Source organism: Nerophis ophidion, linkage group LG29, assembly GCF_033978795.1.
Source record: "Nerophis ophidion isolate RoL-2023_Sa linkage group LG29, RoL_Noph_v1.0, whole genome shotgun sequence".
Taxonomy (NCBI): Eukaryota; Metazoa; Chordata; class Actinopteri; order Syngnathiformes; family Syngnathidae; genus Nerophis; species Nerophis ophidion.
The window spans coordinates 28,703,719-28,716,646 of record NC_084639.1 but is presented as its reverse complement, the minus strand read 5'-3'; the positions used below and the strand labels follow the sequence as shown (position 1 = coordinate 28,716,646).

The 12,928-nt window shown below is 40.9% G+C and overlaps 1 protein-coding gene and 1 long non-coding RNA gene across 4 annotated transcripts in view; one reads left to right on the top strand and one right to left on the bottom strand.

Moving 5' to 3' along the window:
- The window catches only part of ccna2 (cyclin A2), a 35,703-nt gene that overhangs the window by 7,418 nt on the left and 15,357 nt on the right, over positions 1-12,928 (bottom strand). For all 3 annotated transcript variants that reach the window (XM_061892019.1, XM_061892018.1, XM_061892020.1), the window contains exons 4-8: positions 10,147-10,253; positions 9,841-10,064; positions 9,559-9,763; positions 9,382-9,495; positions 2,254-2,387 (exon numbers count right to left, since the gene is read on the bottom strand). In XM_061892019.1, coding sequence (XP_061748003.1) covers positions 2,254-2,387; positions 9,382-9,495; positions 9,559-9,763; positions 9,841-10,064; positions 10,147-10,253 — 784 coding nt within the window. The remainder of the gene's footprint in view (positions 1-2,253; positions 2,388-9,381; positions 9,496-9,558; positions 9,764-9,840; positions 10,065-10,146; positions 10,254-12,928) is intronic.
- LOC133546130 (uncharacterized) lies at positions 7,533-8,643 on the top strand. The gene is made up of 4 exons (XR_009804993.1): positions 7,533-7,731; positions 7,862-8,095; positions 8,167-8,317; positions 8,404-8,643. It is a non-coding gene; the product is annotated as an uncharacterized LOC133546130 (long non-coding RNA).

The window sequence follows — 12,928 nt, the reverse complement described above, 5'->3', positions numbered from 1 at the left end:
CATGTTTACTTTCATGTCCACGTTACATGAAATATTACTTCATGTTTACTTTCATGTCCACGTTACATGAAATATTACTTCATGATGTTTACTTTCATGTCCACGTTACATGAAATATTACTTCATGATGTTTACTTTCATTTCCACGTTACATGAAATATTACTTCATGTTTACTTTCATGTCCACGTTACATGAAATATTACTTCATGATGTTTACTTTCATGTCCACGTTACATGAAATATTACTTCATGTTGTTTACTTTCATGTCCACGTTACATGAAATATTACTTCATGATGTCTACTTTCATGTCCACGTTACATGAAATATTACTTCATGTTTACTTTCATGTCCACGTTACATGAAGTATTACTTCATGTTTACTTTCATGTCCACGTTACATGAAATATTACTTCATGATGTTTACTTTCATGTCCACGTTACATGAAATATTACTTCATGATGTTTACTTTCATGTCCACGTTACATGAAATATTACTTCATGATGTCTACTTTCATGTCCACGTTACATGAAATATTACTTCATGTTTACTTTCATGTCCACGTTACATGAAATATTACTTCATGTTTACTTTCATGTCCACGTTACATGAAATATTACTTCATGTTGTTTACTTTCATGTCCACGTTACATGAAATATTCATGATGTCTACTTTCATGTCCACGTTACATGAAATATTACTTCATGTTTACTTTCATGTCCACGTTACATGAAATATTACTTCATGTTTACTTTCATGTCCACGTTACATGAAATATTACTTCATGATGTTTACTTTCATGTCCACGTTACATGAAATATTACTTCATGATGTTTACTTTCATTTCCACGTTACATGAAATATTACTTCATGTTTACTTTCATGTCCACGTTACATGAAATATTACTTCATGATGTTTACTTTCATGTCCACGTTACATGAAATATTACTTCATGTTGTTTACTTTCATGTCCACGTTACATGAAATATTACTTCATGATGTCTACTTTCATGTCCACGTTACATGAAATATTACTTCATGTTTACTTTCATGTCCACGTTACATGAAGTATTACTTCATGTTTACTTTCATGTCCACGTTACATGAAATATTACTTCATGATGTCTACTTTCATGTCCACGTTACATGAAATATTACTTCATGTTTACTTTCATGTCCACGTTACATGAAATATTACTTCATGATGTCTACTTTCATGTCCACGTTACATGAAATATTACTTCATGTTTACTTTCATGTCCACGTTACATGAAATATTACTTCATGATGTTTACTTTCATGTCCACGTTACATGAAATATTACTTCATGATGTCTACTTTCATGTCCACGTTACATGAAATATTACTTCATGTTTACTTTCATGTCCACGTTACATGAAATATTACTTCATGTTTACTTTCATGTCCACGTTACATGAAATATTACTTCATGATGTTTACTTTCATGTCCACGTTACATGAAATATTACTTCATGATGTCTACTTTCATGTCCACGTTACATGAAATATTACTTCATGTTTACTTTCATGTCCACGTTACATGAAGTATTACTTCATGATGTTTACTTTCATGTCCACGTTACATGAAATATTACTTCATGATGTCTACTTTCATGTCCACGTTACATGAAATATTACTTCATGTTTACTTTCATGTCCACGTTACATGAAATATTACTTCATGTTTACTTTCATGTCCACGTTACATGAAATATTACTTCATGATGTCTACTTTCATGTCCACGTTACATGAAATATTACTTCATGATGTTTACTTTCATGTCCACGTTACATGAAATATTACTTCATGATGTTTACTTTCATGTCCACGTTACATGAAATATTACTTCATGATGTTTACTTTCATGTCCACGTTACATGAAATATTACTTCATGATGTCTACTTTCATTTCCACGTTACATGAAATATTACTTCATGATGTCTACTTTCATTTCCACGTTACATGAAATATTACTTCATGTTTACTTTCATGTCCACGTTACATGAAATATTACTTCCTGTCATTTATGTCGTCTACTTTCATTTTCACGTAACATTAAATATGACTTCATGTCATTTGTGTCGTGTTAGATGAAATATTTGAATGCTAATTGTAGGCTGAAGAGGATTTTTGTTGAACAATGGCTTTTCTGACTTCAAAATAAAGTCATTCTATTAGTAGGCGATGGCAAGGACTTGAGTCCAACTAGATGATGACTAAACTTACTTTGCTGTCTTGTACTTCTCTCTGATGGACTGCTGAGCGTGCTGTGATGCGTTCAGGTACATCTGGTGAAGATCCTCCACACACGGCCTGAGTTCGTCCACAGTGTAGCCCGTCTTCTCCACCAGGGACTTGGGCTGCAACACAAAGTTATCTCCTTTTACAGGCTGTACACGGCCAATCAGTACAATGACTGGAAAACAAACAAGCAAACATGTGTCTAAAGATTATCTCCTGTTACATAATATCATCTTCATTAGGGTGAGTAAGTATAGAAGAAATATTTATGACAGTTGTTAGTCTTCTATTGGCATCCATGTTCATCTTCTGGACCACAAACTAAGCTGGGAATCTTCAATCAGGAATGTTTCACTAGTAGCAGCGCAGCTACACCACCACAATACTTGGTAGCATCAGGACTGTATCACATTAGAATAGGATATGAGACCAGTTTTTAAAGTGTGTGCCTGTTGCCTAGTGACGTCAGGGATGTCTCAGTGCTCTGAGCTAATGTTAGCTTAGCAACGTAGCAGCAACAGTTTGTCTGCTCTTGTCAACAAACAGGTTAGTAACTTCTATCACTGATTTGTTGTTCAACATTTCCTGTGCAGTTTGTGTTACGTGGTGGTAAAAACAACAGTTTGTTCAACTAAGCTGTAGTTCCATGTGGAGCAGCCCCACTCTCAGAAATATTCTAAATGTATTTCAAACAAATACAGAAAAGGTTATCAATATTGGCATTAAAGGCGTTTGTGTCTTTTTACACTTTGAAATCAGAAAGGACAGTCAATTCCAAAAGTCCCCGCGTCCCCTGGATGCCTTTTAACACATAATCGCTTTTTGTCAGTGTTTTGTTTATATTTGCCGGGTCAAATGGTTCATTATTGGTGGAGTTCAAAGTAATGTGCTTTCCTGTACAATTTCTTACATTTTGATTGGCCTCAAGTTGTATCCATCACAACTACTGCATTTCTGCTGTTAGGACTCTCAGGAGTTGTTTTCCTCATGGCCAGCAAACAACCCAAAAAGTGACGTTTCGGAGCCACTTTTCAGCAAATGGCTGACTTATGAAGATGGAAAGATGTTTTGTACGCCCAGGCTAAGAAAAAGAAGACCTTTACGAGCGGGTGAACTAATGTTTAAAGACCCAGCCTCAGCAGGCACCAAAAAACACCCTCCTATTTCACCCTCTACACTTCCACTCTTTGGTCTTCCATTTGTTACAAATCTTTGATGTTTCCCACAAAACCAAGCGGACATCCACCATGCTAGTAACAGTCCTGAACAGGCTAGCACTCACTCACCGCCATTCTTAAAGGGGAACACACAGCTTATGCCCATCACCAAGCCAGAGTGCCACTCTATGAAATCACATTGAAACTAACTTGCCAAATTCTAAGTCTGTTGGCATTATTTGCCATGAGAGTGTAGATGTGGCACTTTTCAAAAAGGACTGATGATTACATACAGCTGAGGATAATCAATTCAATATGTCATGTCCTGGCCCACCATTATCATTTCATCAACCAAGCAAAACACTTTTTACACTGAAATAAATACACCTACAACTTATTAAATACAAATATAGAAAAAAATACCGGCAGCAGTAAAGTTTAGATCCATGAAGGAAAGAAGAATGAATGTTTATAACTGAATACATTAACAAATCCATAAAAATGTGCTTTTTTTTGTATTATTTTTTGAATGAATGAAGTCACATTTCTAACAACCTTTTTCCAAAACACAATATAGAATGTGAGACACAACAGGACCATGCATACATGTATCATTTGTTTTCAAAACACTCACAAAAAAAGTGGGACCCTATTTTGAAAATTCCTAGCGCCAACACTGGTTACTCTCGCTTTATCACATTTGGATGGATTTGTTTTAAGAGCAAAATGCGAAAGGGTTGAAATACCCATTTGCACATGTGAGGGGTTGGTTGGTTGATTTATTTATTTTAAGTAGTGCGGTCTATTTTTAGTCGCATTTGTGTCATTGTTCAATTATGATTAATTATAGATGCAGCCAAGTACATCATATGATGTCCTGCACAGTAACAGATACCAATTATTTATCACACCCTCCAAGAAGACTGTACACCAGTGAAAATGTGTTTTCATACTTTTCTACATAAAAAGGAGACAACAACTATTGTCTTATTTGAAGAGAATAATACAATTCACACAATCAGAGAAGAATGCATGCATGAAGAAGGATAGTCCACATACAGGACAACTAATTAAGTCAGATCTGGACAAATGACCAAACGTCAAGATTTTCAATCCAGCACAATTCCAATTTTTGTTTTTCAACCTTAATCAAAAGTGTAGCCGCTGATATGTACAGTAACATTTTCAAATGACCCCAAATCTTGAATTATAGAAAGTATTTTAATGGTTGGCATCTGCCGGTTGTTATGGTAACTACATCCCAGGTGTGGGTGGGCTTTGTTCCCACAGCTGCCTGCCTGAAACGTTAATCTCCAATGTTTTATCGCTCATAGTAGAGGTGGGCGGTATACACCTTTTATATTTAATAATGGTATATTTTAGAAAGGGTTATCCAGTATATTAGAGACAATACCGCCATCTTTTGATGTGCCTGTGTTACAGTCTTTAGCGACGAGCCCAGCAGGCATCGTAGGATCGGGCGGGCAGAGCCACCCATTGCCCACACTGACCCCCCCCCCGCCACATTTGCCTTGGCGCACAGCCAACATACCCGCACAGGTAAGACTAGCCGGTGAAAAGATTCTACAGAATTAAAGCCAACAAACAGCTAAAGCAAACTAATTCAGTGCCATCAATTTGCTTGGCAACAGACACCGCCTTTAAAAAAAATGTAGACCTGCAGGCACACATTACTCATATGGAACTTGATTGAAACTTTTATTAGTAGATTGCACAGTTCAGTACATATTCCCAACAATTGACCACTAAATAGTAACACCCCAATAAGTTTTTCAACTTGTTTAAGTCAGGGTCCACGTTCATCAATTCCTGGTATTCAACTGCAAATGACATGGAGAGTTCTTTGTAAGTTAAGCATTACTTTCCCTAGTAATTAAACAAGTAACTATAATTACCTTTTAAAAGTAATCTGTGGTGTTGAGTTTAAAATGGCGATATAAATCCTTCATCGGGGCGGTATAACTCGGTTGGTAGAGCGGCCGTGCCAGCAACTTGAGGGTTGCAGGTTCGATCCCCGCTTCCGCCATCCTAGTCACTGCCGTTGTGTCCTTGGGCAAGACGCTGCTCCCAGTGCCACACACACTGGTTTAAATGTAAAAATTAGATATTGGGTTTCACTATGTAAAGTGCTTTGAGTCACTAGAGGAAAAGCGCTATATAAATCAGGGTTTCCCACACATTCATTTATTTGTGGCGGCCCACCACGAAAGAATTACGGCCGCCACAAATGGATTTTTCGGCTTTTGACTCGCTCGACCGCTCATAAAAGCAATGGGACTGTCTGTAAATGGAGCTTGTAGTTACAACTCCAGTGCAGTAGATGGCAGTAGCCTACTATGCATTGTAACTACGCCAATTGCACTTAATTCACCTGGTGGGTCAGAAGAAGAAGAAGAAGACGACGACAACGAAGTAAAGGAATAATGGACCGACCGGATCAAAATACGAGGGTAAGACGTCTTGGCAAACAAGTTCAAAAGTGGTCCAAACCTGTGCAGTGTGCAGCACAGACTCAGATTTTCTTCATTTTTATTTTTGGGACCGGGGCAGACGCACGCAGTAACAGTTACCTGTTACCATAGCGACGAGCTAACGTGTCCAGGTGATAACCCTGTTGTCAATAAACACACGTGGAGACGGTGCTTCAGATACTGCATTAATACTGAAAGCTACATTGTGCACTGTCCACTGCAGCATGTCAATGCAATGAAAAGAATCAAATCTGAGCCAACCAGCTGTTTAAATGTTGTCCAGGTTAATGTTTTAGCCATCAAAGGCCCTTCATTTCAAGATTTCAACTGTGATCGGGCTTTAAACAGGTGGCTGACCTGTTCAGATGGGTGTAACTGCTGCGGTCAAATAATGTGAAATAGCATTTAATTTTAATGTAATTTAAATGTAATTATAGATAATAACAAATACTGTGTAGTGTTGTAAATAGTCAACGGGAAGGATTTTAGTAAGATATAAGCCAGAAAAAAACCTGGGCAGGACAAGTAAAAATATTGATGAAAGTACAGACGTCTCCACAGCCAGGCAGTTCCATGTGCATGTCCGTATGGAAGTAGAATTTCATCCAAATCTTACATATCCTGGCTCATATATGTGAATACTTACTACTTTGCTTTCTCTCAGATACCTGGCTAAAGAGGGGCATGTTTCCAAGCAGTTCCTGGACCTGGTTGAACGTGCTGATGGCAAAGCACACACTATTGTGACAGCCATAAAGACTGCAATCTGGAAGAAAGGCCTGCCAACAGCAAGACTTTATGGAGTGGGGACTGATGGAGCAGCTGTTATGACAGCTATTATTATACATACCGTGTCAAATTGTTTGTTATAACTTATGTTCGTGACTGATTAATTTTATATTAAAAAACATATATATATTTTTTTAATTCAGGGCGTGTGAATGGTGTTGTGAAGCAACTTACTGACAGCTATCCAAAGACCGTGGGTGTGGCTTGTGCTGCCCATAGATTAGCCCTTGCCTGCAAGGACTCATACATGGCCACCTTCAGAGATCACCTGCAAGATCTCCACTTATTTTTCCGCAACAGTGCAAATCACACTGCAACACTTAAGGCAGCATCCATCACCCTTGGTGTTAGTGACTTCAAAATTAGGGTAATTGTAATTTGATACTGTAGTAGTTATCTTTTGTGTATTCATAATGTAAAATGTGATAGCATAGTTATTTTCTGTCTATTTTGCAACATTTTCAGGAAGTAAAAGACACAGGTTGGCTGTCTCAGCACAAGGCAATTGAGAACTTGCAGAGAAACCTGCCAGCAGCCCTGGCAGAGGAGGCAGAAATGCGTGGATGTCCGGTGGCAAAAAACTTTTTGTGCCACCTACAGATTTGTGGCTGCTGTTTATCTGCAAGCTGATGTTTTGCCCCACCTTGCAAGTCTCTCCAGAGTATTTCAGAAAGCAGACGTCAACTTCCTTCATGTAAAGGAGATGGTATGCTGAATGTGCACATCTAATTAGTGTGATAAAAGTCAGTGTGTTTTGATACATTGAAATAGGGGTCCTTTCCATATCTGAGCAGTAACAGTAGCTATGTTTTTTAATTTAGGTCCCTGTCACCATTAATACTCTGAGGAACATCAGAGAAGCTGGACAGACTCCACTCCCGGGATCATTTCTGTCTCACCTTCACAAGGACCTGGATAATTCCCAAGGTCTTGGGGCCTTTAACATACAGCATGAGGAGGAGAGGGACAGGAGAGGACGGGGGCCAGGAAGCCACAAGGGAGGGGCAGCCAGATTCCAGCAAGAGGTAAATAATGATTGAAGTAAGGATTTACCTCTTACATGTTTTTTTTATCTGTACTCCTGACTCTATGGTCTGACCCTTAATGACTATATTAAAAGGTAGCTGTAAGCTCATCTTCTTATGTTCATTGTAGGTCATCCACACTTACCTAAGTGGCCGGGAAAAAAACCTACACCTGCGGTTCCATGACCTGGACATACTTGGGGCTTTCAGTGTCTTTGGACCTAAATCGGCCGCTCTGCAAGATGACTCTGCTAACATCGACAATCTGAGGATTCTTGCCAGAAAATTCTGGCCTGAGCAACAGAATGAGGTCCTGCAGGAGTGGACTTCATTTAAGAACCATGTGATTACTGGGGCATTCAAGGTGGGTGAATTAAACTGGATTTATAACTAGAGGATATGATTAATAACACACACTAACTATTGCCAAATAAGTTTTTTGAAGGACAGGAACCAGGCTGACATCCTTACTCTGCTGGACGAATGGGATAATGTCTACCCTTGCCTCAGCCTCCTCGCAGGCATTGCCTTGGTGATCCCCGTTTCAAGTGATAATTGTGAACGGGATTTTTCTACTTTGAATAGGGTAAGAGCATCACTCTGAGGAGCAAAACAAATATTTTCTTTACTGGTGCAGTTTATGACATTAACTTTTTTTTGATGATTCCTTAGGTGAAAACAGACCTGAGGAATCAGCTGCAAGGAGAACACCTGGCGTATTGCCTGAGAATCTCCATCAACGGACCCGACTCCAAGGACTTTCCTTACGATAAGGCCTTACACTATTTTTTTTGGAAGCCCCGAAAAATTCATTGCCCTAACAAAGGGTGCAAAGTCTGCAGGCAGTAGGAAAGACATGGTTAAGTGTAGGGAGTAAAACTGATGGCAGTCTAAAGTTCAAGATTTTTTGGAGTGGGCTTCAAGAGACATTTAAGCTTTTAGATTTTATAAGATTATATATTTTTTTGTAAGAACCACAATTAGTAAATATATTTCAGTGAATAACTAATTGTTCAAATCTGTGTATAAATATGTACATAAAGTGTAATTATATTCCTACTCCGTGTTCTTCTTGGTCATCGCTGCCGTCGCTAACACCCCCCCAGTAACGTTTTAGCAGTCAATCCCATATCACTGAGATATTTTTTGTGCGCTAAAGCATGGTCACCAGCTGGGGTAGGCTCCAGCCACCTTGAGAGCAAAATGGAGGCTATTTCTTTAAAAAGGCTGAAAGTGTTATATATATATATATATATATATATATATATATATATATATATATATATATATATAAATACATATATAAATACACACACACACACGTATGTTCAGTTGCTGCTGCCTTTTGTACTAGTGTCTAGAACTTCCGGAGTTTTTCTTTGAACAACAACCAACAAAAGTAGCATCTTTTTCTGGTGTCGTTACAAAAGGCTATTTTTGTGCTTGTCTTGTGTGAAAATATGCTATTTCTTTGTTTGCCCGAAAGGTTAGTGGGTGTGGCTTAAATAGGATGTGCTCTATAGTCCAGAAAATACCATCTCTTTTCTGGAAAAAGCTCTTTGCAAAAACAGCGACTGGTTTTTAAGTGGTTATGAACAATTGACCCAGATCAGTGAATGTAGGTTTTCAAGTCATGTGGGACAGACTTACCCATGATGCACCAGTCAGCGTGTTGTTGGCCAGGATGTAAGCGGCTGCAGCCATCTGAGATGGAAGATACTTCAAGAAGGGATCACAATCCACCAGGCTGAGCTCTCCCAGGTACTGCAACCAAAATCCCAATCATTAAATGTCAAACTTGTGGTTGCGTTTGGAGCACACTCTCACCATGGCCAGGCTCTGGGCCTGCTTGCTGGTGTGGTGATGCAGGAAGTACTGCGTGAGGAACTGGTTGATGGTGGGTGCCGCCAGGTCGAAGGAGAGCACCTTCAGCACTAGCTGCTCCATTCTCAACACCTGCTTCTTGGTGTAGGTGTCGTCGGTGATGTAGACAAACTCCGACACTTCCGGGGGGTAGATCTCCTCAAACTTGCTGCGGTGGGCAGACGCTCGGCGTTAGGAGGAACAGGTGCTACTTACTCTGGGTTAGGGTGGTGCAGTTGGACTTACGAGGCCAGCAGCATGGCGGCGGTGCCCACCAGCTGCAGCTTGCCCCTCAGGACGGACATGGACGACAGGAAGCGGTCGATGTAGTTGACGGCCAGGTAGAGGGTCTCATTCTGGAGCTTGTACTCCTCACCCACCTCTACCAGCCAGTCCACCAGGATGGCACGCATGCTGCTGGTGATGTCGGGCTGCTTCTTCATGTAGCCTGCTCTGGGACGGCTCTTGGCCTGCTCGGGACAGAAGACGGACAAGGGTCAGCGGTCTTTAGACACGCCACAGGTGACTGTGCCGCTTAGTGTGACGACTCGCCTCCATCTCCCTCAGGTAGCTGTGGATCTCAGCGGCGTATTCGGGAACTTCAGTCACGTTGACAGGCTTGTCCTCAGCCTCCATTAAAGACATGTCCATGGGAGAGTCTACACAAGTTCAAGCACACAATTAGTCTGGAGAAGGGTATGTACCAAACCTGACATGTCCAAGGGAGAGTCTACACAAGTTCAAGTACACAATTAGTCTGGGTCTTGGATAGTCAGGGTGAAGGCACATACCAAAACTGACATGTCCATGGGAGAGTCTACACAAGTGCAAGCACACAATTAGTCTCGGAGAGTCAGGGCGAGGGTATGTACCAAACCTGACATGTCCATGGGAGAGTGTACACAAGTTCAAGTACACAATTAGTCTGGGTCTTGGATAGTCAGGGTGAAGGCACATACCAAACCTGACATGTCCATGGGAGAGTGTACACAAGTTCAAGCATACAATTAGTCTTAGATAGTCTGAGTCAGGACAAGTACCAAAACTGACCTGTCCATGGGAGTCTACACAAGTTCAAGTACCTGATTAGTCTTAAAGTCTTGGATAGTCTGGGCGAGGGCACGTACCAAAACTGACGTGTCCATGGGAGTCTACACAAGTTCAAGTACCTGATTAGTCTTAAAGTCTTGGATAGTCTGGGCGAGGGCACGTACCAAAACTGACGTGTCCATGGGAGTCTACACAAGTTCAAGTACCTGATTAGTCTTAAAGTCTTGGATAGTCTGGGTGAGGGCACATACCAAAACTGACCTGTCCATCGGAGTCTACACAAGTTCAAGTACCTGATTAGTCTTAAAGTCTTGAATAGTCTGGGTGAGGGCACATACCAAAACTGACCTGTCCATGGGAGTCTACACAAATTCAAGTACCTGATTAGTCTTAAAGTCTTGGATAGTCTGGGCGAGGGCACGTACCAAAACTGACGTGTCCATGGGAGTCTACACAAGTTCAAGTACCTGATTAGTTTTAAAGTCTTGGATAGTCTGGGTGAGGGCACGTACCAAAACTGACCTGTCCATGGGAGTCTACACAAGTTCAAGTACCTGATTAGTCTTAAAGTCTTGGATAGTCTGGGTGAGGGCACATACCAAAACTGACCTGTCCATGGGAGTCTACACAAGTTCAAGTACCTGATTAGTCTTAAAGTCTTGGATAGTCTGGGTGAGGGCACGTACCAAAACTGACCTGTCCATGGGAGTCTACACAAGTTCAAGTACCTGATTAGTCTTAAAGTCTTGGATAGTCTGGGTAAGGGCACATACCAAAACTGACCTGTCCATGGGAGTCTACACAAGTTCAAGTACCTGATTAGTCTTAAAGTCTTGGATAGTCTGGGTGAGGGCACGTACCAAAACTGACCTGTCCATGGGAGTCTACACAAGTTCAAGTACCTGATTAGTCTTAAAGTTTTGGATAGTCTGGGTGAGGGCACATACCAAAACTGACCTGTCCATGGGAGTCTACACAAGTTCAAGTACCTGATTAGTCTTAAAGTCTTGGATAGTCTGGGTGAGGGCACGTACCAAAACTGACCTGTCCATGGGAGTCTACACAAGTTCAAGTACCTGATTAGTCTTAAAGTCTTGGATAGTCTGGGTGAGGGCACATACCAAAACTGACCTGTCCATCGGAGTCTACACAAGTTCAAGTACCTGATTAGTCTTAAAGTCTTGAATAGTCTGGGTGAGGGCACATACCAAAACTGACCTGTCCATGGGAGTCTACACAAATTCAAGTACCTGATTAGTCTTAAAGTCTTGGATAGTCTGGGCGAGGGCACGTACCAAAACTGACGTGTCCATGGGAGTCTACACAAGTTCAAGTACCTGATTAGTTTTAAAGTCTTGGATAGTCTGGGTGAGGGCACGTACCAAAACTGACCTGTCCATGGGAGTCTACACAAGTTCAAGTACCTGATTAGTCTTAAAGTTTTGGATAGTCTGGGTGAGGGCACATACCAAAACTGACCTGTCCATGGGAGTCTACACAAGTTCAAGTACCTGATTAGTCTTAAAGTCTTGGATAGTCTGGGTGAGGGCACGTACCAAAACTGACCTGTCCATGGGAGTCTACACAAGTTCAAGTACCTGATTAGTCTTAAAGTCTTGGATAGTCTGGGTGAGGGCACATACCAAAACTGACGTGTCCATGGGAGTCTACACAAGTTCAAGTACCTGATTAGTTTTAAAGTCTTGGATAGTCTGGGTGAGGGCACGTACCAAAACTGACCTGTCCATGGGAGTCTACACAAGTTCAAGTACCTGATTAGTCTTAAAGTCTTGGATAGTCTGGGTGAGGGCACATACCAAAACTGACCTGTCCATGGGAGTCCACACAAGTTCAAGTACCTGATTAGTCTTAAAGTCTTGGATAGTCTGGGTGAGGGCACGTACCAAAACTGACCTGTCCATGGGAGTCTACACAAGTTCAAGTACCTGATTAGTCTTAAAGTCTTGGATAGTCTGGGTAAGGGCACATACCAAAACTGACCTGTCCATGGGAGTCTACACAAGTTCAAGTACCTGATTAGTCTTAAAGTCTTGGATAGTCTGGGTGAGGGCACGTACCAAAACTGACCTGTCCATGGGAGTCTACACAAGTTCAAGTACCTGATTAGTCTTAAAGTTTTGGATAGTCTGGGTGAGGGCACATACCAAAACTGACCTGTCCATGGGAGTCTACACAAGTTCAAGTACCTGATTAGTCTTAAAGTCTTGGATAGTCTGGGTGAGGGCACGTACCAAAACTGACCTGTCCATGGGAGTCTACACAA